The 27827-nt window shown below is 42.1% G+C and overlaps 1 protein-coding gene across 2 annotated transcripts; it reads left to right on the top strand.

Moving 5' to 3' along the window:
* Window positions 1–17973: 17973 nt before the first annotated feature.
* LOC136944302 (endoribonuclease ZC3H12A) lies at window positions 17974–25977 on the top strand. 2 transcript variants are annotated; one of them, XM_067238019.1, is made up of 7 exons: window positions 17974–18089; window positions 18708–18775; window positions 18862–19139; window positions 20658–20797; window positions 21890–22124; window positions 22281–22387; window positions 22615–25977. In XM_067238019.1, exons 3-7 carry the CDS (start codon window positions 18982–18984, stop codon window positions 23664–23666), a joined length of 1692 nt encoding a protein of 563 aa, XP_067094120.1. In that variant the 5' UTR covers window positions 17974–18089; window positions 18708–18775; window positions 18862–18981; the 3' UTR covers window positions 23667–25977. The 2 variants fall into 2 exon arrangements, with proteins under 2 accessions (XP_067094120.1, XP_067094119.1); XM_067238018.1 differs by having other exon boundaries at window positions 18708–19139.
* The last annotated feature ends 1850 nt before the right edge of the window (window positions 25978–27827 follow it).

Genomic DNA, 27827 nt, shown 5'->3' with positions numbered 1-27827 from the left:
TCCAAGCAAACCACAAACTAAAACAGTGGCAATATAAGTTTGCAGTAGCTAAAGTTGTGGAGTAGGAGTTCAAGGAGAGGCTATATTGAAAACTTTAACCCAGTATAGATGAGGTTCCTCATTCATCGCTTCCTGAGAGTTGAAATGCAAGGTCTGCTTAACACACACCAGTAAATATGTTTTTATTGCATTGAAGCCTTAGGGACTTGTCTAAATATTTAAAATGTATTGATGAACACAGTGATTTAGGAGCACTGAACATCCCAAGGGTGTTAGGAAGGATTAATGAAAGTCAGATGCTTTCAGTGAACATTAGTCATATGTCATATGAAAGATTCGATCGACAGAGAAATAACACGTAGAGTGGACCGTTGCCTTATCCACCAAAGATCTTAATGATGATATTCTATACATTCACATTCTCCCAGCCATATAACAACTCCAACACTTAATTGGTCATTATGTTATTATTGTAACTGTTAATATTGCAAAAGAAAAGTAAAAAAAGAGTCTTCTTCCTACAACATATACGCCTACTACAATTCTAGACCCTACACTGTGAACATTTTAGTGTCAAATACTTTATATAAACTGAGTTTCTAAACTGATGGTTCAAAGCAGGGTCCAAACTTTTAAAATCAAACTTTAAATGTACCTGTTCTTCCCCCCGAAATCTCCCCACAAGAACTGAGAAGGGTATTGATTACGGTGGTGGAGGTGCATATTCAGGTCAAAAGAAATATCCCACTGAGGGGCCTACAATTCCCATAACCCCCTGTTAACCCAAACATCAGCACAAAGTGAGGCTGCTCTCAAGGTCATTCGAGATACCTCTGCCTAAATAAATCATGAGAGGAGTCATCAAAAGACAAACTCAAATACCCTTAAGCGTCATTCAGCAGCAATGCAGAAAGCCTTTTCTAGGCTCCTCCATCTCACAGAATCATCCATCAGATTGTTTATACTTGACTGTTTCTTCGTTTTCTCATGATTCATCTGTTTTTTTCTGTGTGTGTGTGTGTTTGTGTAATGTGTGTGCGTGTAATGTGTATGCGTGTAATGTGTGTGTGTGTGTGTGTGTGTGTGTAATGTGTGTGTAATGTGTGTGGGTGTAATGTGTGTGTATGTGTGTGTAATGTGTGCGTGTCTGTAATGTGTGTGTGTGTGTGTGTGCTTGGTGTTTTTCTGTTGGCCAGTGGAGGGGTTACTGCAGCCATCCTTACACAGCCGTGTTGTATCTTTCTATCTTTAGATTGCAATGTTTACATGTACAGCCCTACGAGTAAATACTCACCTTGCCTAGAGGAGGGAAAGAGAAATAGAGAGAGAGTGAGAGAGGGAGAGTGAGAGAGAGAGTGTGTGTGAGAGAGAGAGAATGACAGAGATAGAGAGAATGACAGAGACACAGAGAGACAGAGTACTGTAGTTACAGTTAAAGCTAATTCATGCAATGTTATAGTCACTATACCATTCTTCAATTGAGACATGTGTAATTTCACCTCACTGTAATGTATATTCCCATTGGCTATAATTTACCCACATGCATATATCATTAGCATATCATCATTTTGGCCTGGCAGAAGAAAGGGACGATTGTATTTAACCCCCATCTCCGGCCGCCGTAGAGCACACCTTAAACACAGCAGGCCTAAATCAAGCTGAAAGTCACCCAGAGCCAATTCTAACAGTAGGTAATAAAGACTTTTTGCATGCACATGTGAAGCTGTCTAATTAAATAGTCAATGCCTTTTCGAATTCTTGCAAATGTTCTTGTTATCGATCCGTTCTGCGTCTCATGCTGTGAACCAGATGTATTTTTCTATCGATCCAACTTCAGTCTTGTGCAGTGTACCGCCACAGCATTTTGAAGTCTTGGGCTATTATGTATTGATTTCACAAAACTTTTCATCTTACAGTGAGATAGGTACACATTACTTGGTTGGGGATTTTTATTATCCCGATAGCCATATTGAACACGTTTGGGCACTCAATTTCCAAGTTCGTTAAGGAGGAAACTAAGGTTTGTTGTCGTTGAATGTTAAAGATGTTGATTACAGTAGTCAAATAATCATTGTTATACCCAAGCATACTAAATATACTTGTTTGGTTTTGTATTTGAGGTATATGCACTTACTGTAAGTCGCTCTGGATAAGAGCGTCTGCTAAATGACTAAATGTAAATATGCACAAAATGCACCCCCTACTTACTATGACTAGGAAAGTGCCACATTCATAATCTGGTTACTCATACTAGTCCCCTCAATGTACAGTAAGAATCATTTGATGCTGGGATATGCAGAAAAGGATACTTTTAGTATACTTAAAAGCAAGTGCTATGAATACTGTAATGCATATTTAAGGCATTAATATACAATATTTCCACTTGGGTACTCTGGACAAAGGGCAAGCTTGTTCCACTTGACCAGTCGACTGTTCAGAGACTTACATTTAGTAATTTAGTCATGTCTCCCTTATCCAGAATGACAGTAAGTACAGGGACATTCTCCCTGAGGCAAGTAGGGTGAAGTGCCTTGCCCAAGGACACAACATCTATTGCACGGCCTGGAATCAAACCGGCAACCTTCTGATTAATAGCCCGACTCCTTAACCGCTCAGCCATCTGAGAGACTTCTTTCTCATCACGATCCTTATCACCATCATCATTACCATCGTCATTCTTTTTCTGGCATTGTTTGATGCATGCCAGTCAACAACCTCTTCAGTATCAAATCAGCCCTGATTTATGCTGAGTCTAAAAATGGATCCCAACTTCAAGGTAGACCCGTCGTGGTTATGATGTGGAAACACATTAGGTCTATTTCTGTCAAGTTAAAAATGTCTGCAGTCTCGCAATGTAAGATGTTGAACTTACAAGACAAAGGCGGTGAGCAGAGTAAAGCCACGGCAGGAGTTTCTCTTGACAGATGGGTGAAACCCAGCGTGAACATTTCAAAGAGATAGCACAAAGTCGAGGTAACACTTTGGACAAAATGCTTGTTGCTGCTAAATGGAACAAGCTAAGCTATGTCATAGACTGTCTTTGGAGTATCTGATTCTGGTGTGTGGAGAGATTTGCTGCAGTATCTATAGTGTTGTTGCCTTCTGCCTTAGAATCTACACCTGGCTTGGCTGTCAATATACGTACATTCAAATTTTCATTTTCATCCACATTCCATTTTCAAAACCAAGCCCAACGATTCTCAGTCGCAAAGATAGCATAGCTTTAAATATCATATCGATCTCACAAATCTACCTCAATTTGGTCTAAAACAAACAAACTTTCCACAAACAAAAATAATACGTACTACATATAGGAAAGCAACCCGAGATGAGACTATGGACTGATTTGACCCACCCCAAAAATGGGTATGGGTTTCTCAGTGTTGAAATTAAAATGAAATTCATTCCCCGCTTCCTCCAATTAATTCAGTAAACTGTTGCAACCGTAGAGTTTGCATGAAGTAGTTTAACTTGATTATATAAGCAAAGTCCCTGTGTATGAATATGTAATACAGTTTTACAGAAATATGGCTATGATTATGTCTCATAAATATGTATGCAAAAACTTGGGACTCTTGGTGAAAGAGATTTTGGGAATAATGTATTCATAGAGAAAGGTAATGTCATTCATATTTATTTCCATTATCCCAAGGCTATACTAAGTGTTGTCATTCTCATCAATCATAACTAAACAAATGTTTACTCTTTCCCATGTTGCATTGCTTCTCTGAAACCATGCAACAGTAAGTAACATGGACCAGTTAACTCTTTTTTATTGTGTTTAGTTGAATCTTTCAAGACTAAAAACTTTCCAGGAGGTTTCCCAAATGTTTCTTTCTTAAGACACTTATTTTAGATAATGACATTACATTACATTTAGTCAATTAGCAGACGCTCTTATCCAGAGCGATTTCAGTAAGTACAGGGACATTCTCCCTGAGGCAAGTAGGGTGAAGTGCCTTGCCCAAGGACACAACGTCATTTGGCACAGACAGGAATCGAACCAGCAACCTTCTGATGAATAGCCCGATTCCCTAACCACTCAGCCACCTGACTCCCGTAATGCTGTTGTGACTTTTCCAGTCAGGTAAGTGGTCACAGATCTGGATATCACAGATAAGGAGTCAGGTGGCTGATGTTGTGTCCTTGGGCAAGGCACTTCACCCTACTTGCCTCGGGGGAATGTCCCTGTACTTTACTGTCAGTCGCTCTGAATAAGAGTGTCTACTAAATGACTAAATGTAAATATCTCATCCACTTTATAAAACATATTTATAGCCAGATGAGAAGAGGAGTCTTGTCCTACTAATCATTTTAATTAGCTACTCTGTCTCATTGATTTAAAATTAATAAATGTCCTTCCTTTTACAAACTTAAAGAAAACAAAATATACCACAGTGAAGTACCGCATTATAATTGAAGCCAGAAAAGGGCTTTACCAGTGTCTGACTAGAGAATTAACATCTCAAGCCTATGAATTAATGATATATTGAGGAGAAACATTGGGTTATGACCATCTCTTCAGACAGATTGTTCCTTACAGTTCCGAGGCGCTGCCTCAGTAGTGCTTGTTCTGCCCATGATCAGTAATGCTCTAACATCTCTCATTGTTCTGGCTCCGTCCGTATGAGAACCCATTTCACATAAATCCACACTGCTCTGCATTATTAATCCCTTCTTACGATTTGCGACATATTTTACATCTAAAGCAGATCCAATTGCAAGATGGTGTCTCAGGTATGGTTGGGTGTTTCGAAGTCTGACGTTTCGAATTCAGACCTTTCCGTCTTGACATCACCTTTGTCCAATGTACAACTGCTTGAGTGAGGAAAGGGACATAGGTCTATAAATGTCTTCCGTAGAGACCTGTAGAGACTTTGCCCACACTTTGTGAGCTGAACTTATTACATGTTGAAGCAACACACCCGAAGGCGGTGGCTGGGACTTGCAGGCATCCTCTTCCCTACCTCCATGTTCTCTCTCCCTCTCTCTCTGTCTTTCTTTCTCTCTCCTGCTCTGTCGCACACTAACTTTCTTCCTCTCTCAGTCACTCTCCTACACTCTCCTACTCTCTCTCTCTTTCCCCTTTCTCTCTCTCTCTCTCTCTCTCTCTCTCTCTCTCTCTCTCTCTCTCTCTCTCTCTCTCTCTCTCTCTTTCGCTCTAGCTCTCTTTTTCTCACCATGAGAAGGCATGGCTGCCACAACGTGCCCAGGTGATGAATGACCAACAGTGGATAAAGTACACAGCAATAACCTCCAGGCACCCACAGCACACCCAGGCACCGTCCAGCAAATTCATCATTCAATTGTCAGAGGATTTTATCAAGTGTGTTTTCTCCCGCGCCTTTTGATTTATTTTACAATTTATTACCGTCACTCTGAGTCAACTTTTACCAAGTGCCATGGCTAAGAAAAAGGGGTGCACAACAATTCACCAGGCACACCATACAGTGAAATGTGAACATTGCTAAGATCACTGAGTCACTGCAATTCAACTTAATGTCGAATGGCAATCCAAATTGTTTTAACCAGACCTGTCAAATTGTATATTTGCAATCATTAAAAAAGAACATGCAAGAATTTAGGTAGTTGATTTCCCTGTTGTATGTGTACCAATGGTCTCAAAATGTATTTAACCTTCACATATAAAAGCACTTAGATTCTAAATAAATAAAGTAGCTTTGATGAGACTAAATCAGGAGCAATTCATTACTGCTCTATTCGTGTGCAGCTGAGAAGACTGTACGCTCTCACTTGAGGTGAAGGTTTGGCGCATGTGGACGTTGCATCGAGTACGAGGCTGAAACTCTCATGCAGCCCTGTGAGCAATGAACAATAACCCTCGCACGGAAAGCTCTCCTTTCACTGCAGTCTAACACACGCGCACATGGGAGGCAAGCTTGTCTACAAAACCGCATGTTTATTCCTGTCAAGATGCCTAATTGTTAATCATTTTCTTTCTAATTGTGGTGGTTTTGGTGTGGTCTCTCAATCAGCAGAGGCAGGCCTCCCACGGCTCACCAAGGCGTTAATGTGGTGTTCAGTCTCGTGTTCAGCGTAGCGGCATCGACCCTCCCCCCAGCGGCTGCTGCTCTCTGCGTGGTACCCGTTCTTTAGGGACATTACCGGGACCGGCCTCTCTGAGGCGTAATGCACTGTTTCTCTCCAGAGGCAAAGGGAGAGAGGAGGGGGGGGGGGGGTGGCCTGGTTCTCCGCCTTCCCCCAGCCCTCTCGTCTCTCGCTAGGGGCTTGGCAGTGCCCATGTGGGGGTGGCAGTGATTAATGGTGCCCACTCAGTTTAACTCGCCGTGGAAACACAGCTGCAGACAGGGGGCTGGAGTCTCGTTCGCCGCGAAGGTGCACAAACCGCTGCTGTGGAGGAAGTGGCGCTGCTGGCGCTGTACAATCAGGAAGCTGAAGACCTGACAGGCTGTGTCACTATGGAGATGATCCATGTTAAGTATAATCTGAGATGCCTCTTGAAGATGGAATTGGGACTAATGATTCCAACAGCTGCATTTACTGGAACCCAGACACAGAGCATATCGAAACGTTATTCAACATGACCTGACTTTCCACCACCATTTGTAGGCTACGCATGAGTTTTCATTCCTATTAGGAAATGGAGTATATGAGAACATTACGTTATCGCTTAGTGTGCATACAATAGGGTGCCATACCGTGTCAAAGGAATTTGCATGTGCGGTTCAGATTATAACTCGGTGATTTGGGATTCCAAAACCACAATTTTCCCTCCTGCTTATTCGATAACATGAATTAATCTTATCAGGCTCATAAGAATGTAAATTTGAATAACTTAAACATTCCAAAGTTCTTTTCATGTGCAGGAGGGAGGAAGGGTTGGAGGAAGTTATTTGTCGGTCTGCTGAAGTGGGAGGAAGTTCCATTTAATTGGATTTTGATGTTCCCTGTTGTCATGGCACCCAGATCCCGTCCTTTCACATGAATTTGTGAGTGTGTACGTGTGTGTCTGTGTTTGCATGTGTGTCTGTGTGTTCACTCGCCTGTGTGCTTGTGTACGTGTGCACACGCACGTGTGTGTGTGCGTGTGTGTGCGGGCGTGTGTGCACGCGCACCAACGGGAAAGAATTATCCGATGCAGGAAATGAGGTTCTAAGAGGAGCAGTCAACGATGGGGGTATAGCCAGCTTTATTGATTGAGGGAAATGAATCGGTTTGATCATTTGTCACAATGGGCCCAGGCTGCAGCTGGTTAAGTGGTCCCAGATCGTCTCTCCAGCAGCGAATGAAATCATATCCAAGAAGTTTCTAGTGCATAGGTAATGAAGGGGCGCAAAGTCCATCTGCATCTCAATCTGGCTTTGATGCTTTGATGTAGACCACTGTATCTCTGTCTGACATCAGGGCAGCCTCAGAACTGAAAACTTCAAACCTCAAAACTTTGTATGCCGTGACTGGGTGTGACAGAGCTGACCACTCTCCGTCACTAAGGACTACGGGACAATGTTCGCCACTCGCTGGGCTCTAACACGCCACCTCTGACTTTTCAAGCGCGACCGCTATTAGCTACGCCGACGCGGGTGGCCTGTTGTTTGAGGAGTGAGTTTCAGAGATTCACACCCGTTACATGGGCAGTACCAGCGATAGAATAGGGGGTGACTTATGGTGAGAAGGTCATTGCTGACAGACAGTTCTATTCAATACCAGAGCGAGTTTCTGAGGTTGGCGCTATCACAGTTGATTGCTCTCTTCTCCATCTGACGGAATTACATGTATTTGAGAGGTTTAGGACAAATATTTAATATATTAGGATTAGGACAAATATTTACAGCGCAGTACCGAAATAAATTGTGGAGTGATGGTGAAAAGACTGAAGATGCTGGGATGGATGAATGACATTTTTTTGCTTTCAGTTCGAGAACCAGGAGGGGTAGAAAAATGTTGTTGAACATCACTGTGTGGAGATACAAGTCCGCTGTTCCACTGAGCTGTGACACTGTGACACTGAGCATATAATGTCTAATACAATAAATATATTTATTACACCTTGAGCAGAGGATTGAAGTGCACTACAGCATGTCCTTTTGAAAGTTTTGTGCCGGCTATGCTGCTTTTAAAATCACAAAGCATTTATGACCATCAGAGAACAAAGAAGAGTACACAATAAGAAACATAGAGAAATACATAGATGTTGCTACTCTAAATACTCAGTCGACTGTATCTACAGGTTTAAAATGGCCATCTGATACCTGTTTCAATCCTCACAAAGTCTTATCAACATCAACAAACATAAATGTTCACAAGTGACTGATCATCACTAACTGACAAGACTGCCCTTGCAAGCCATGAAGGGAGACAAAAGTATAGATGAATTGTTAAAAATGATAGTGCTTGAAACTGGTGTCTCAGATTAATTACTGGCCTGCAGTCGGCTACAGTTACAGTCGTCAGTCTATAAATCCAGTCATTTACCAGGAATTTAAGTGGCAGGCAAGGCAATATTAACCGTATGTCCTCCAAAGTAGCAAACTTAGTAATCAGCGGTGCGTGATTGTACGTGGTCACAGCAGCCAACCCTTGTAAATAGCCAGCAGTGTCTGAAAACTTTAAATATATAATATTTATATAGCGCAGCCACGTCTCTAGTAGTCAAGTATAGTCATAGTCATAATAGGGAATACGTTTAAAAAAAAGAAAAAGAGGAGGTCAAGATGAGGTTTAGGGATAGATGAGGAAGAGCCACAGTGTTTTTGTTTAAAAACTTTTAAATCACATGACTGAGCTCAAGAGATCTAGAGCATCCAAATTTAGCGATGTAGCGTTCAGGGTTAATCACCCACGATGCAACACAGACAGTCCAACGTCTGTTCAAAAAGAGAGAGCAGAGTGGCTTCCGTGGCAAATTGATTTTTGCTCTTCAAATAAAAAGGGGGAACAGTGAAATTACTTTACGATCTCTGTCTGGAGAAGAAACAGTAATTAATTTTCCATCAAAGCTAAAAATAATTTGAAAAAAAATCATAATAATATGGGCAATAATTGTTTGTCGGCTGGTTGTTGCTCAAGCCAGGCACAATATATTGTTGAAATAAACTGTAATATTTCATAGAAAATATTTGCAGAACTGTAAATAGATACACATAACATACAAATGTGAGTGTGTTTGTCTTATATATTTCTTATATGTTTACTGTAACATATAAGTTGAACATCCACATGGCCTAACCAAAGAAGCCTTTAAACTCTGTCTGATTCCACTTTCATTTCCAAAGCACCTGTGGGTCTTTAAATACCCTTGAAGCTTTCACCTTCCTGTTGACACATAGAATACGTAATGTAGAGAAAAGAGGTGAGAAAATATAGTCTTCACCTTTAAACACAAAGTTGATCCTGAGGGATGATCCCAGCCCATTCATCTTTAATATGTCTCAACTCCTTGTGTGCTCTCCATCCCGACACTCCAGCTATGGACAGAGAGAGGGGGAGGAGGAGACAGAGGGAGGGGGAGGAGGAGACAGAGGGAGGGGGGGGGGCAGCAGGGCAGTTAACTGGGGAATAGGGCCGTTGTGAATGATTGATGAGCGCAGGGGGCTGTTGGTGAGTTTGCCAGTCTGGAAAAGCGGACTAATCCATCCTAGCTCTCCCATTGGATCACATCGACATGGATCCAATGAGCCTGGGCCAGGGATTTTGGCCCTCTTGTGTCTGTCCATACCCCAAAGTTACAAAGAGCAGCGATGTTTAAGCTGGACAGGGCAGCTGACGATTTTCACACTGTTGTACTCGTCAGACTGTCTCTCTCTCTCCTTCCTCATCAGTTGCTCCATCTCTCTCTCCAACAACTTTCTTTCCTTGTAAGTCTGAATTTGCTCCTAAAACCTCCCCTCCTTGCCTCCACTCCTGTATCCTGTTTATCAGTACGTCTTTTTTTCTACTTTCAGTCGAGGAGGTCTGTTTTTGCTGGTTAAAGAGTGGCTCCTGCTGGTGAGGACTATATTAGCACAGGAGGGAAGGCACATTGGTCCCCGTTGTGAGGGAAATCAACCATAAAATCAGGCTGGCATCAGCGCCCACCGTGACAGACCCTCTGTCCCAGGGCCACATTGGGCCCCTCATGGGAAGCAGAGCTGTAATGTAGGTTGGAGCAGGAGGTCTGCTCCAATCCTGACACAGCTTCTGTCTCTGGAGGTCCAGCCGAAAGGGTCATAATGAATCGCTGCTCTCCTGTGGCAGGCATTTTGTTTCTTTTTTTTAATGAAAGGTTTGTTTGGTTCAAGCAAAAGAGACTCTCTTCTGCATCGCGAGTAACAGGCCAACTCTTAATTAATCTTGACTAGAAGGTACTTTGAAGGGAGAGAAAAAAGATCCAGGAAAGGGCATGGGATCTTTACTGCAGACTCTCTTGCCTGGCCTTGTATCATCAGTGTGCAATGATTTCATCATTTTAATGTTGAATCAAAAATATTTTCTGGTAAAGTCATCTTGTAAATAGACTTTGCCAATCATTTCTACAGCACGAACAGTCCAGATCCTAACGGGAGACTTTATGAAAGAATGTTTTGATTGAAGGATTAAATTGCTGTATCTGAATATCATTTATCAACCTCTGTTCAGGGGTTCAGTTGTAAGGTCAATTTTCAAAATATTCATATCAGAAAATGTGTGATATATGTCTGGCTCCTCTAAATGAACCGAGGTGTATTATCAGCCCACAAGGTGAGACCTCCAAAACGGAGTATGAAGGCGATGCTAATCTTATTGTATTATTTGTCTTCTGCTCCTTGTAGGAGTCGCAAGAACAGTGAATTCAAATCATCTTTAATGCACTCTCTGCACTGGAGCCAGGAGATACTTTTTTCATACCATTGTGTGCACCGTGTCAAACTGTCTCACCAAGGGGTAAATGGGTAAATTTAGCTCTGTGTTCAAGCAGTGTCTGTGAATTTAAGTCAGATTTGGCCCTAATATGCAGAAAATGAGGAAGAACCAAGCAGGTGATTGTTTTCAATGTGACATGTTTTGTATTCTGTGCCTTTATTTGTCAGTTTGATAGAAGAGGAATTTCTCAATTGCACAGGCATTTCCTACCGTAGGTGCACTTAAAATGGAGAGTTGGCTGAAAGTATGGTGATCTGTGTAATTCACTCCATGAAGGACAGCTATGGTATTCAACTTTTCTTACATTTGAACATATACTGCTTCGTCACTCTGTCTCCATCTAATGCCCCATCTCTCCTTTCCCCCCACTTATGTCTCTCTTTCTCTCTTTCTGTCTCACTCAGGGTTCAGTCCTATAGAATATTTCACCACCGGAGGAAGTCATTTGCATACATTTAATACCTCACCTGATTTATATCTAATCTCATTTGATAAAACTGACCCTTTACCCCAGTCCCAGAGAGGAATGGAGAGTTATTAAATTCAACCGTATGTTTTTGATTAAGGATCTTAGTGATTAAAAGTAAATTGTTAAACTGTGCCAAGGTGGCTTGTTTAATTATGGCAAATGAAGCATTAATTTGAGTTTTGTCTTTAAATAGCATGGAGGGTAACAAGCACTGCCAGGCCCTTCTGCATGCAAGTCAAACTGCTTTGTTTACTTTGCTGAGGATATGCCAGTGACCCTTGGGAGGGATAATTAAAGCGGAATCACTATTATATTCTCAATGTGACGAGCATGCCAGGACAATTATCTAATTCGGGGTAGGCAGGGGTGAGGGCGTAAATAAAGACAGAGAAAAATACTGTCAGCCGACAGTGAGTGGATATTCCCAAATGCGGCTCATCTCTTGGTTGTTGTTCTACACAGGCTAATTAGGGTACAAAGTGGTAGCTAAATAGGGGTGGGTGTGCATGCATTCAACCGGCTCAAGTTTTCTCCTTTCTATTAAGCAAAATGTTCTCCATTCTGTTCGCATGGGCTTTAACAGCATGCTTTGCACCCTTTTCCAAATACATGCCCAGTGTCCAAATTCACTGGAATAAATGTGTATCAGTCCCTTAACCTGAATCAAAGTGTTCTATAATGTCCAGTTTATTCATGATTAAAAGCGGGGGGTGAACTCTTCCCATAAGGTTATCACAGTGTCAATGTAGAGACCGTCCTAGGCAATCCATTTTTTACATACAGTAACTGTTCCTTTGGTCTGAGTTTATACATGAGGCTCATATATGCGTCAGAGTTCAATTTCAGGGAAACCATAAACGCTTTACCATGTCGGTATTAGGATGAGCTGGTATGATGGATTGTCATCCACAACTTTGGGTTCAATCCACATTCTTCTCCACAGGGACTGTAATTGGACGGGGCTAACTCAATAGAATTCACGACAATCTTCACCTGGAGTATAATTCCTCACCCTTTTGTAAAAAAGCAACACACACACGTACACAATATAATTGCAAAACGAAATTATGTGGGCCATGGGGAAATATGAATTATGATATGTGTGCTGTAGTCATTTCACGGCTGACAGAGCCCCACCTTTAACCACGAGGTGTATGTCTTTCACTGTGGTTTCGGGTGTCTGTATTCTAATAAAGGAATAATGGAAGCACTCTCCCTTTTTAATTGGACATTGTTAGACTGACATATCAATCCCGCCGCTGAGATGCCCTTGCCATGTATATCATAAATGAAACAGCTTTTATTTCCCTATACAGTCTCTACTCCATACCGGAGATCGAGACCGCTCCCGCCTGGCAAATCTAGTTCCGCTAGGTTGATTCCAGTTTTTTAATGCTTCTATTTGTTCGTTCTGCGTCAGTAGCATTTACTCGGTTTCTTGAACGTTGTCAGAGCTGTTGATCATCTCTCACTTGAGCACTTCAGTCAACTCAGTTTTGATAATTCCACGCAGAAGGCAACTGTTAATACATAGTCATGACATTGTTCACATTTTGTTTTTTACGATTTACCAGAAATGTTAATTGATTACTATGCAACTGGTGTTAAAACTGGGAGTGAATGTCGTCACGTGGTACTTAAGTATTACAGAAGAATGAAAATAGCATAGGAAAAGTTTGAACAGCTTGAACAGGTAATGTCAGACTAAAACGCAATCCTTTTAAACTGTTGCAGTGTTCAAGGCGTCCTTGGCCAAACTGCTGAGAAGTGAACTGAGGCTGTGCAAATATAAACTGGCAAAGGCTGATGGCCTCATGTTTGTGTCAAAAGGATAAGATAGAATGACAAATTTTCACTGTCAGATAAGGGAAAACAAACCTTGCGAGAGGGGTTGGGCTCAATAAATCCTGGGCAAAGTTGTCCAGCAAAAGATATGACTCACTTCCTCAGTAGCCGTGGCCTCGAACTCAATCCATAATATCCACTATGATTAAGGAATTAAAAGGCCATCAACTGTATGCAGCATACCCCTTAAAAGCCCACACTAAAGTATTGGTATAGAAGGATATACAGTAGACATGGGGTGGGGGGTTACTATGAGTAACCACAAGTGAATTGTAATAAACACATTTACATTTATTCATTTAGCAGACGCTTTTTTTTAAGCAACTTCCAAGAGAGAGCTTTACAAAGTGCATAGGTCACTGATCATAACAACAAGATAGCCAAAAAACATCGCGAGTAGCCAAAACATGAAGCACACATTGTGAACAACCAAAGTAAGTGCCAAAGGGAAGAACCATAAGAGCATGTAGTTAAACAAGTTACAATTAAACAACATGAACCGCTATAAGTGCAAGTGTACCTGTGGAAAAAAGCAAGCAACAGTAATAAAAACAATATATCACAGCGAGAACAAAAAATTTAATCAGTTACCACTAACCACAAGAGCAACAAGTCACTAAGCAAGAGTCATTGTGATCCTTGAGGAAACTAACATCGGGTCAAGCGAACCATTCCTAAGTACCGTTGTACTCCCGGAACAAGTGCGTCTTGAGCCTTTTCTTGAAAGTGGAGAGACAGTCAGTATCTCTGATGGAGGTGGGGAGTTGATTCCACCACTGGGGGGCCAGACAGGAGAAGAGCTTGTGTTGGGACCGGGCGGTCTTGAGAGGTGGGACCACCAGGCGGTTGTCTGAAGAAGACCGTAGGTGACGGGTGGGGGTGTAAGGCTGCAGGAGAGACTTGATGTAGACGGGTGCAGTCCCGTTCACTGCTCGGAAGGTCAATACCAGGGTCTTGAATCTGATACGGGCCATGATAGGTAGCCAGTGGAGAGAGATGAGGAGCGGGGTAACATGGGAGCGTCTGGGTAGATTGTAGACCAGACGGGCCGCCGCGTTCAGAATCCTCTGAAGAGGGCGGGTTGCACATGCTGGGAGACCAGCGAGCAGCGAGTTGCAATAGTCCAACTTGGAGAGGACAAGTGCTTGGACTAGCAGCTGGGTGGAGTGCTCAGACAGGTATCTCCTGATCTTCCGGATGTTGTAGAGGGTGAATCTACACGACCGGGAGACCGCAGCAATGTGGGCCGTGAGGGAGAGCTCGTCGTCCATGGTAACCCCAAACACCCTCGTCAATCATTCAATAGAGCCAAGACCCTCCCCTCTCCCATCTAAAAGTAGAACATCCTGTCTCTCCCCACTGATGTGCTCTATTTTCCTTCTGAATGAAATAATAGTCATAATATGGTCACCTCCGTAGGTTTTGTCATTGTGTAGGCCGGCTTTCATTGTGTAGTCACATCCTATACTTCAAATTATTCCATGTTCTCTCCTCACTCATTCCCTCCTGCACAGGGATTCCGTTTCCCGCTCTCCCGCGACCTGCTCAATGTCAGTCTGTCCTCTACAAACAAGAGTAAAGGAAACATTATCAAGTGTTATCAACTTAACTTTATATTCTGAATGTAAAGTCAGCCTACAAGATTTGTCTCTGATTTATAGTTAGAGGCCACGACGGGGAGCTTCTGTCAAAATAAAAACACCAAAACAAGCTAGCGTCAGTACATCATTGATGAGCTTCTGTAACTGCCATACTTGACAAGTGCTCCCCTGCTTCAGGTCCTCTGCCCTCCGGGGAAGCCCTTGGCTGTTGCATATGCGCCACGACCAGATAAGGGGACAGCTGGGTCGCAGAGGTCAGGACAGCATGTCAAAGGTACCAGCTGGAGGTGTGAAAGAGGGTCAGAAGTGGGGAGTCTAAATCAGGTCAAACCTGCATGTTGGCAGCTAAGCTCTTGAGAAATCACACCTGCTGGGTGTGATTCAGAACTCTAACAACCAATGGCAAGGCAGCTGACATCCTGCCATGACACAAATTGAGGCTTGGTCAAAAGTTTTTTCTTTTTTAATTTTTTACTGGTGTTGCAAGTGTATACAACTTTCATGAAAAAGATAAGGTATTTGTGAAACTATGACAGAGAGGAAACAATGATATTATGCAAGCATTCTTTGAAATGAAGTATCTTGCTGTAGAATCCTAAGAAGAAATGACAGTGTTCACATATAACCGCATGGCCATAGCATTAGGGGGAGTGAAAGAGTCAGGGAGTCAGGTGGCTGAGCGGTTAGGGAAGCGGGCTAGTAATCCGAAGGTTGCCAGTTCGATTCCCGGTCATGCCAACTGACGTTGTGTCCTTGGGCAAGGCACTTCACCCTACTTGCCTCGGGGGAATGTCTCTGTACTTACTGTAAGTCGCTCTGGATAAGAGCGTCTGCTAAATGACTAAATGTAAATGTAAATGTAAAGAGTCAAGTATCCCCAAGCTTGAGAAAGTCCTCCGTCTTTCCCTGGGATCCCAGGTTATTTGAATTAATCATCACACTCTACTGATGTGAAAACAGCAAGCAACAGCTGGCCTAAGCTCTGTTTTTAAATAGTACAGGACCAGGGGAGGATCAGCAATCACTTCTAGTTTCTGTATTCTGACATCAATAGTAATGAACACCTTGGAGTGTTGCCTGACTGCCAGAGCATGAACGCTGACATCACACAGGGAGGTACAAATGTGTGTGTGTGTGTGTATATATATAATACAAATGTGTGCTTATGGATGTTTGTGTGCACCTGTGTTTGTGATGACACATTGTGTGAATGATTATGCAAAATACCAGGTAGACTGAAATGACCTATGGTCCTGGCTGAAAGGGGTCATTAATCCGAGAGCGGGTGTTAGGGCTCTTTGGTGAGGCCCTGTACCGAGGATTCACCTGCTGGGGATGGAACAGCTTCAAATTATATCCACTGGAAGTATCAGACACACCTGAACTGACTCACTCAAGGGCAATGACAACTTCGAATGATCAATGAAAGTTTACTTAAGAAAATCTATCTTTTTTTTTTCTTTTTTTTTATCTCTAGTATATTCCTCCTCAAATACAGCCACATCAGAATTCAAACAATACAAGGCCTTGTTTGGTGATCTGTAAGACGAGCACTGGAGTTTGTGTTGAGAGAAGGGAACAAGATGAATGCGGGGGATATGTTCATTTGAAAGCTATTCTCAGGGAGTGTTGGAACTGTCCGGTGGCACAAAGGGTTTTGCTGTCCTGCTCGATATACTTTAGATTCAGACCCGGACTAAATTGGAAATCGTGAATCACTCTGTCAGTGGCAGCGCAAGATGGATTACTCCAGTTAAAGGGCTCCCTTTTCTTTGCTTTGGGTCCTTTAAAGAAATCATACAAAAATTAATTTTTACGACAGACGGCTGACTCGGGCTGCCATTGAAACGAGACTAGAGAAGCCGGCTCTGTGGCACTACAAAGGCTGTTTTATCAGCTGCATTATCTGAACCAGCACAATTGCAGCAGGAAAAATATTTGATCAACTGTCTCAGGTTTAACCAACCTTGCCAAAGCTTGCCTGCTTCAAGAAAAATACACACACACACACACACACAGGGAGGAGAGGAGAGGATACCATTATCTCCGCTGAGTCATGCCTAGAGCAGGACAAATGTATGTCCTTTGTGCTAGAGATTGTGTTTGATGTTGAAACTTCTATGCCGTAGGTCTAGAGGCCTCAAAAAGGCCTAGAGGATACAACGGACTGGCTTGCCAAGTGTTTTATGAGGGTGCTTCTGGCTGGCATGTCACATTGAAGGCCCATTTGCATGGTCATGCCTTGACTTTGTACATGCCTAGACATACAAAAAAAGCCTTTGGCTTGAAAGGTGAATTCTTCACTTCCTATCAGGCCTATCAGACATCCTCAGGATGATTAGAAAGAGCACTTGGCCTACCTCTCTCTCCGGTGCTGCTCCCTGCTAAGGGCAGTTAGTGGTTGCCAGGGCACCTGAGGGTTGGAGAAGTGCTTCTGTGGTGTGAGTGATGGAGGAAGCAGGCTTGTGGGAGGAGGGAGGTCGTGGTGAACTCATCCTGGCTGGCTGTAGCTCATTGCCTCACAGTAATGCCAGGTCCCAGACACCTGGGACCAGTGGTGTGGGACGTCAGAGGAGGCAGTGGCCTGGCAACTAGCCCTGATTACTTTCTCCAGCCGCCGGAACTCTACTCAGTACACACCATTAACCCGAGATACGCAGGCTGACCCTAACCACAGGGTTGCGGTTAACCCTGCGACACACCGAGACTCTTGCGCACACACACACAAATTCACACATTCTCACAAACAAGAAACAAGGGCCTCAACTGAGACAGACTCATTAGACAACTCTAAATGGCCACCACTAGTAATTAAAGATCTCTTTTCCCTTCAAACATATTTTAGAGATCAGTGAGTGTGCTCAGTACACATATAGCTTAAAAAGTTGAGTCTGGCCCATAAGGCTACACATGCACTTAGTCAAATATTAAACCCTCTTAAACGTAAGTGCTGTGTATTTGGGAATACATTTTTTCACTCAAATGTTATGTTACAAAGACGTAGGCCTATTACCTTATTTGCGGTATATCTTCAAAAAAAAAACATTTAACTGACTTTAAATAATCAATGTACGTTTATACTTTAATGTAGAGTCAATGTATCATGAAAATAAACAGACTGTCAATCTAAGTTTCAACTTGTCATACTTCTCGGCAAAGTGTTTCTCCGAAGAGGAAGAGAAGTTGTCAGGAATGGGAGGTGCTGGGAATCACGTATCTAGTTGAAGTCACACTGTAGGCTACAGAATGGTAAGATTAATGCTTTGAACATTAACATGGAGTACAAAGTGGAAAAGCTGTTCGCGAATTTTAGGGTAAGTTTTACAAATAAAACGCTCTTTGGAAATAGTGCTGTAGTGAATTATATACCTTTTTATTTAACATAGCTAAACGTGACTTTAGAAATACGTTTAACTTGTATTGCTATGTGGAATACCGATGTTTATTCCGGGAAGTTGTGTAGTTTACGAAATTGTTATCAATTGCCTATATCTTGCCGATGTCATTAGGATTGTTAATTTCTGTTCCATTCCGATTTACTTTTTGTTGTGCACTGTGTAACTTTACACAGGTGTGTAAGCGTAAAATATCGTAGCCTACTTGTGCTTAGACTCATTTGTTAACAGTGTCAGGTCTTTGTTAAACCGCAAAGAATGCAAATGTATAAATGACCGCTAACGATAATTATCTGACATAAATGCTGGATTAAGACGTTACAGTCATTATAATAAATAGGCCTACAGAGTGTTTGAGTAGTCTACTCTAGTGGATTGTTTTGACCTATTTTTTATATTGTAAGAAGGCCCCCTAGTGGTCTGTCAATAGAAAGTCGTGTGTCTTTTACGAAATTGTTATCAGTTTCCTATATCTTGCCGGTGTAATTATGATTGTTAATTTCTGTTCCCTTGCGATACACTTTTGTCTTTGCACAGTCCAACGAAGTGCAACACTGAGAAAAATGTCATGAGCCTCCGATGCTGACTCAGTGAGAACAAGGCAAGTTGGTGCTTCAGAATGGACAAGGCCTGCCCTAGCCAAGACCAAGACTCAGATGATTTCCAACTTCAAGTGGACTTTTTCAGGAAGCTGGGTTACTCTGCCACTGAAGTGAGGTGTGCCATACAGAATCTGGGCCTAAACGTTGACACCAACTCAGTACTTGGGGAGTTAGTCCAGGCTAGGAAAGCGCCTGTGTCCAATGCAGAGATGAAAGATATGGCAGCATTACACACAGCCCCCATAGCTGGTCTAGAGAGCCCACAGAGAGCCCAAAGAGACACTCCACAATTCTCACTGGATGATAGGAGGGATGGAGATGGAGAGCTAAATCCTATCGTCATTGACGGCAGTAATGTGGCCATGAGGTAATGCTTTATTCGTTTTTGTTTGCTAAAGTCAAATGGATAAATGAAAATGATAAATAATCCTTAAATGTACCTTAATATATTGCTGACACTCATCATAGGTAAAACTGTCATCCTTTATGGTTTACTTTTTCAGCTCATGTTTTACAACGGTTTAAGACTACGTAAAACAAGTCTACATTACAATACTTTCCACCAAACTTTGTGTAACCTGTAAATACTTTGCATTTTCTTGCTCTTGAACTGACCCTGAACCAATAACTCTATTCTGTGGCCCTTTCATTCTCAAGTATTTTCAAAGGACAAATCAGTCAAGTCTGAATATGCCTTTTAGGAGGGCACTGCTCCTATATGCAAATCTCAAACACTCCTCACCTCTCTCTCTCTGGGACAGTGTATGTTAATCCTCAAAGGAAGTTGCCAGCCAAAAATATGTTTTACGTGTCCTGAGTTTGCATATGCAGACAATATTTGCATATTGAAGTTTTGCAATGTAATAAGAACCCATCACAACATCATGAACCAGTATGCAAATATTGAGTGAAGGTATAAAGTGACATAGTTATGGTTCTTCCTCACAAGTACAGTAGGAGGGTTTTCACCATCAGTGCCAAAACATGAAACCACTGTGGTCACAAATCTTGTTGACCATATGATGGGACATTTTATTAATTTTTTTACAAAAAATATGGTATTCCAAAAAGGTCGCTTGAAGGAATTGCTATATGCACAAAATATGAAAAGTATTTAGGATGTTGGGTTATGGTTTGAATAGTGTTATGCAAATCCTTTAAACAAAATCCCTCCTCAGTAATTTAAAACATGATTGTAGATCACTTTACTAAACAATTCAGAGGCATTGCCTTGTAGTAAAGGGCTACATTTATAGCAAATTGCTATACAAGACATAATTTAGAATTGTTCATTACAGCTCTAAAAACTTGAACTGTTATATGATTAAACATTTTTGTTACAGTAGGCTCTACTACTTTTTAACTAACTTTCTTGTGGTTAGTGGTAACTGATTTAAATTTTTGGTTCTCGCTGTGATATATTGTTTTATTACTGTTGCTTGCTTTTTCCCACAGGTACACTTGCACTTATAGCTGTTCATGTTGTTTGGTTGTGACTTGTTTAACTACATGCTCTTATGGTTCTTCCCTTTGGCACTTACTTTGGTTGTTCACAATGTGTGCTTCATGTTTTGGCTACTCGCGATGTTTTTTGGCTATCTTGTTGTTATGATCAGTGACCTATGCACTTTGTAAAGCTCTCTCTTGGAAGTCGCTTTGGATAAAAGCGTCTGCTAAATGAATAAATGTAAAATGTAAATGTAAACTAAGGGAATTTAGAAAAATGTTCAGCTTGCATTCCAAGTGTATTGGAACAGTTTTGGGTTCTGTTGGAACCCAAGTGAAAGGAACAACTATTTCCCTCAATGTAGTTGCTCAACATGAATTTGACTTTTTCAATGAAGCACTGATTGTAATGGTATGTTTTCTCCTTTCTCTTCCTTAGTCATGGAAACAAGGAGGTATTTTCATGCAGGGGCATCGAGCTAGCAGTCAACTTCTTCCTGGACAGAGGTCATACGGCCATCACTGTTTTTGTTCCTTCTTGGCGTAAGGAACAACCTAGACCAGATGCTCCCATCACAGGTAAGACACACACTCTGAATCGTGACACTGTTTATACTGAGCCATTGTAATACAGTTTGAGAAAGTAAAACACATTGAAAGAAAACATTTGCTTAAAATGTTTTCACATTAGTTGTAAAATTAAAGGATTGCCTGGCCCTCACCATGTTGAAAAGAGAAGTGAGTCTTATTGTATTCTATTGGAAGCTATTCAGATGTAATAACGTATAGTTACTTCTGCCAAACTATATGTTGTATACGTGTAGGATGTGCACTTTGTCACTGGGGTTTTAATGGTTAACTAACAAAGTGTCTGGGTGGAGTAATCCAAAGGTTCTATTTTAAACCCTAGAACCAGGAAGTAAAAGTCTTAATTCTTTCTTGGAAAGTCCCATCAGGAAATACAGATGTATTTTTCCTCCACACGTTGAATACAGAAACAGTATCTTTGACAGTTTTCATACACTGTTTAAGGAATCTATTCAATTCAATTACTGTAGGCAGTACAAGTTGATTTTTCAGCTTGGTGTGATGCAACAGTACAAGTCACCGTCGCACCCATAATGCTCATATGTAGGGCTGTGAGGGCTTTGATCCTATAAATCAGACCTGTCTGGCCCTGTTCCTGAAGAGTTTACTTTAACTTTGCTTCGACATGTTCCAGATAATCTTCTGCTTAATGTGTAAGAATCATCTTGTGCCAAATGAAAACAAAAAACCTTCAGGAATGTAGCTGTCTAGGAACAGGGCCCAGCTGTACAGTATGCATTTGATGTTGTGGTGTTGTGGTTTAAAACCATACATGTACTGTACTAATTACTTATCTTTCCCTTTGTTTCCTTTTTCTCTGCCAATGGTTAGTTATCTTACTAGTCAGCATATAGCATATAGTGCAACTGTGTTGAGCATGTGTTTACTCTTGTTTGCAGACTTTACTGTTCTTCAGAGGAAAAACAATCCTAGTTCTCAGTCTTTTGTAAATAAGTGAATGCAACCATGTTTTTATTGTCGGCCTTCAGAAGACACCCATACATGACATTACATCAGTCATATTTGTTTAAAACGTAATAAGTAATAGTACAAAATAACAGTAAATGATCTCAAACTCTTCAGACCAACACATCCTGACGGAGCTGGAGAGAGAGAAGATAGTGGTCTTCACCCCTTCGCGACGTGTCGGGGGCAAACGGGTGGTCTGCTACGATGACCGCTTCATCATCAAGCTAGCCCACGATACCGATGGCGTAATAGTGTCCAATGACACGTACCGCGATCTGCAGGGCGAGCGGCCGGAGTGGAAGAAATGCATAGAGGAGAGGCTCCTTATGTACTCTTTTGTCAATGACAAGTGAGTGACCGCATGTGATTCCAATGTTTGGTTCAGCGTCTACAGCAGAGCGTCACGGTCTTGGAGTTCACCATGCTTCGCTTATCACATTGGAAATCTGTAGCTGTCACAGTTTCCCCCATGAAAATATCTGATCCTGTCATGTCTCTGGTCCAGGTTCATGCCTCCTGATGATCCTCTAGGCCGCCATGGCCCCAGTCTGGATAATTTCCTTAGGAAGAACCCACTACCATCAGAGCAGAAGAGACAGCTCTGTCCCTATGGTAAGGAATTTCTATAAGTTGTCCATTTGAACAACAGGATGTCAACTTATCTCACAGAATTCACTATGCCTCTTTGATGGTTAAGAGATACTGCCTCATCCCGGTGAATTCCTTCAACCTTCAGAATCCCAAATGGACACCAGTTTATCTATTTTGTATTCTGATACAGTTTTTCGGGGGTGAAAATCGTCTTTTCTGATAACTGTCATTTGTTTTCTGTCGCTCAGATAAAAAGTGCACTTATGGGATAAAGTGTAAGTTCTACCACCCTGAACGTACTCAACAGTCTTACCGCTCACTGGCTGACGAGCTGCGAGACAACGCCTGTCTCTCCACGGTGAAAGAGGACAGGAACACCAAAGTGTCGCAAAGGTGGCCTCAAACTGATCTAGGATCATCTGGAAGCTCCTATCGACACACATTGGAGCATGACCTGGAGCACAGGCTGGTTTTAGGTAGGCACAGCCCCCTCCAGAAGGGCCATGTGAATGAGAATCAGCTTCTGTACTGGGATAGGCCCTTAAATAGTGGTCACCAGTTCACCAGAGATTCAGGAGGCTTCTCTCAGCATGACTGGCCTGCGATGCCTCGTCCCCTCTCCAACAGTGACCAGCCCTACGTCAGCATTTCCCACAAGCACCTGGACTCTGGGCTGGGCTCATATGAGAGCCAGTATTCCGATGCCCCCCATGGCCTCAGTAAGCCACTTAGGAGCAGGCCTCAGCAGGGTTTACCCCCAAGCCCGTGGCCGAGACTCCCTGCCATGCATCTAGATAGGCAGGACATCGAACAGCCTTGTAGGTGCTGCTCCCACATAACATCATCCGCAGGCCCCCAGAAGCATTACAGTTACCCAAACCTGGAGCCCCACTCCCAGCCTAGATACAACACCTACCCAACCCCACAGTTCCCTCCTAGCATCCACCACTACAGCCTGCCCAGCCACTTCCAGGACAGGGGTCCGCCACAGCAAAAGTGCTGGTCTGACCCCTTCCAAGGGATGCCCCAGACAAGGACATCCTGCAGCCTCCCAAGCCCTCTGTCCTCTCCGGCCTGTCATGGCCACTCATGCCCCTACCAGGAGCAGCCCTCATGGGGTTGCCCCATGCCCCAGCCTTCTGCTTTTGACCCAGACAGGGAGGAGCTCCGCAAGAAACTGCAGGCCATCTTCAACCCCCATCATGTGGATATGGTTATGGGGATGTTTCCTCACCTGAGGGACTCCCAGAAGCTGGCGGCAGAGATCCTCACCCTCAGGTCTCAGGGAGGAGCCTTCTGATGTCAAGTGTCAGGTGGCTGAGCGGTGAGGGAATTGGGCTAGTAATCCAAAGGTTGCTGGTTCGATTCCCGGCAGTGCCCAATGACGTTGTGTCCTTGGGCAAGGAACTTCACCCTACTTGCCTCGGGGAGAATGTCCCTGTACTTACTGGAAGTCGCTCTGGATAAGAGCGTCTGCGAAATGAAATGATGTTCCCATGACTTTCCTGGATGTACTTTGGGTATTTTAATTGGTTAACCCAAACCCTAACCCATTGCTGCATAGTTTAGCAATCTTTCACTGGGAACCGCACAGCATACTTTTTTCTGGAGTGAAGGGAAACAAATGTTGGTTATTAAGTGCCTTCTCTAGAAATTAGTGGGTTGAATGATTTGTTTGATACCTTTATGTATTGTTTTTTGGTTTCATGTTTTGTGAAAATGAGATTTTGACTTGTTCTAAGTTAAAAACAATTGTATGGCATTTGAGTCAAAAGTGATCTTTACAACCACATCTACTTTAGACCTAGAAACTGTCAATGTAGACTGTTGATACATATTGTATCTCTTGGGAATTATTGCACATTGATGTTCATGTGTCCACGCTTCAGTTCTCATGCAATAAGGATTTTCCTATGAGTTTTGTTACATCGTGGATGTGTTAATGACAGGGGTATATAGACAGTGTTTCATACAGTAGGCACATCAGTATGTTTTGTAAAAAATCTGAACTGTCAGTAATCTGTATGCCTCCAGCCAAGTTAATTAACAGCAACCACTAGACAGTATCAGTCTAGCCTTGCTAGCCAGAACCCATCCAAAGGAGCTTTTCTTTGTCTATGTAGTAGACACACTACTCTTGTTTTAATTGAGTGCAGTCTGTGCAAATGATCCTTCTTCTGGTTAAAGTTAGATGTACCGGTATTTCACTGTTTGGTAGTAGAAAGAACTGTAGTCCCATGTACTGTAAAATGCACAGGTGTAACACTGTGTGTACTTTGTTATTACGGGCATAGCATTTTATTTATCCAAATATGCATAAACTATACTTGGAGAGCCAGAGGGAGAAGAGTCTCTGCCATAGCAACAACAAATGACGTTGGATGTTGTCAGGTGTGAGTGCAGGAGGAGGACCCAAACGGACCTCAAGGACACCCCAAAATATATATATATTTGATGACCACACAATGGACCAAACACCTGTGTGATTGGAACGAGAGACAGGTGTGTAGGGAGCCAGGAGAGAGAGAGAGACAAACCAGGACTGGAACACACACCCAGGGAGAAAGACAGAAAACACAAGGGACAGGGAGCTCCAGGAACTCAAGCTAAACAGGGGCACAATGTCATTGTCATAACATTGAGTTCAGATAGAGTTGAATTCCAGTCTGTTTCAGGTGTTCTAGATAAAGGGTGATTGTAGGTATCACCTCTAGATCTCATGGGAATCCTGGTGACCCTATACTTTAGAAATACAATAAGACTACTCTACCTCCAACACCATGTTTCCCCCTCCAGCAACGCGAAACAGAACGGTCTGTTCCTTTGTGAACATGTTCAAAACATTCTCAGAAGACACTAATGAGTGTCATCTGTCTGAAACGACAGGATCAGCATTGAAAGAGTTAGAGAATACCAGACTGAATAAGATACACATATGGCCATGAGAAAACTATGTAGATAGTCTTCTTCTTGCCTGGCATTCACAGACAAACAAACAGAGCTGGGACAGGCATGAAATTCCAAGGATTCCGGTTAACCAATCATGTCTGGAGGAGGGGATCCCTTAATGAATTGCTCCTTCTGATTTGTTTTCTTGTCTTCTTTGCGTGGTTTAGGTGATGTTCCATGGACATATGTGAAGTCGTATGTGAACACTGCTTGTAAAAAAGGGCTGTACAAATAAAATATCATTTGATTTCATTTGACTATCCCTAATCTGTTTAAAGAATCTAAAATATGCTTATCTTAACTCTGAAGTCATTTCACACTTTGGCATGTTCATTCCAGTAAGAACATAAATAGATTATCAGAATATTTCCGTTCACACTGACTGTGGCTTTGAGGGACTAGTTAGTTATGTGAGTCAGGTGGCTGAGCGGTTAGGGAATCGGGCTAGTAATCTGAAGGTTGCCGGATCGATTCCTGGCCGTGTCAAATGATGTTGTGTCCTTGGGCAAGGCACTTCACCCTACTTACCTCGGGGGAATGTCCCTGTATTTACTGTAAGTCACTCTGGATAAGAGTGTCTGCTAAAATGACAAAAAAATTTAGTTGTGCCCAGAGTCTTACCATCCATTCTACCAATTAAAAGTCACCTGTTATCCAAATACAGCAACTTAATCAACATTAAAGGTTATAGTTTACAGTCACTGTTCTGTCATGCTGGGAATCTAGTTAAAATGTTGACATCCTTTAGATCAGGTTATTTGTGAAGCAAGACCGCAACCTCTATCTTCCTCTATCTGTCCTTCTCACGCTGTATAAAACTGTTTGAACCATATCTTAACTATTGTAATGTGATATGGTGCAACACTTTCACCAGCCATCTTAAAAAACGTATTTCCCTGCAAAAGAAAGTCATACGGGCTCTGTCTTGGTCAGAGATAAATTCTCCCACCCAACCTCTATTCCACAGTTTTAAGTTATTAAGACTGACTGAGTTAAATTAATATCATAATGCCTGCCTTATGTTCCAAATTGTTAACAGACTGAACCCTAGATTGAGTTGTCTTGTTCCCATCTCCAGCCCCCAGCATATATACCAAACGAGAATCAAACCACTCATATCAGGAAAATGTTGCAGACATGTGCGTTCCAATATGAGTGTTGTCTGTAGGGGGCCACAGATCTGGAACGGGATTGATGAAGGCCTCAAAGTGCTGACCTCTATCTCCAACTTCAAAAGACAACTAAAACATAAGTTCTTATTAACCTATACCTAATATAAAAATTAATTAATAAATTAATAAAAAATAAAAAAATACTGGGATGTATGTGTATGATTGAAGGTATGTAATGTTATGTTATGTATGTACTTGTGCGTCATCTGTGGTATTGTGTATCCTATAGTCTGTACCATGTTATGTATGTTATGCATGTACTTGTGCGTCATCTGTGGTATTGTGTATCCTATAGTCTGTACCACTACCCTTACATGAATCATCGGCCCCTTCCTATAAGCTTTCCTAGCTTCTTTGGGGGACCCTTTCACTCTACCCAATTGGTCTTGTACCCCAACTGTATTATTATTGTAATATTTGAAGTGGTATTGTGAATAAATCAAATCAAAACCCGTGTTGACGCAACTGTCAGACTTAGGCAATGTCATCACAGATCCTTAAAATGTGGGTGAATTTGAGAATACCTACACTATCACTACACATCCGCATCTTTAGTTGCTTCAATATCTGGTAACTGCAACAATCTTGCATCATTTCAATAGCAATTTAATAACTTATCTTAAAAAATTATATGAACAGTCTCATGATATATTTCATGCATACACTGTGCTGATCAACATACATACTATATTTGTATTTCTTAGATATACACTCTGTAGTTACACTTGACATGCTGACCAAATTTCATTTTAGAAGCTCTTTAATCTGCTCATTTAAAAAGGAAAGTTGCCTGTAAGCTCTTGCTTCATGTAAAGTTTCAGCTGGATGTCTCGAAGTCAACAGCCGCTACATCGAGATGTGCTGGTCAAGTAGAGTATATGTCTGATGTCATCATTCCCAGGCCATGAGCAGTTTGTTGAATGGTACGAAGGCCCCTTGTCCAGGCTTGCTGCGATAAACAGTCACCACAGTGAATAATGAGTGAGTGATCTGTCCATCATCACAGTAAGAAGAATAGTACTTTAGTTCAGCGGAATGGGTATTGCAGACATGAATGTCGGGAATGCTCTTGACTTGGAAATTAAGTCTTCATGTTGTTTCCTCAGGCAAACATTGCTTACTGATGTGTCTTCACATCTCAAATGCTACAATTCAAGCTCTTCAAGTTTGACTCATGTTCAGGCATAGATTTGCATGTTCAATTCTGCAGCATAAATTCTGATAGGTGTTGTGCTTTGTTCTCAACTTTTTTTATAAACTTGGAGAGCCCAGAAGTTGAAGGGACGCTCTGTCAGTACAACTACAATTTGTGTTGCCAGAGTAAACACATTCAACACAAG

Source organism: Osmerus mordax, chromosome 6 (genome assembly GCF_038355195.1).
Source record: "Osmerus mordax isolate fOsmMor3 chromosome 6, fOsmMor3.pri, whole genome shotgun sequence".
NCBI classification, from domain to species: domain Eukaryota; kingdom Metazoa; phylum Chordata; class Actinopteri; order Osmeriformes; family Osmeridae; genus Osmerus; species Osmerus mordax.
Note: the sequence above shows the minus strand (reverse complement) of the source record. Positions and strands in the feature narration are given on the sequence as shown.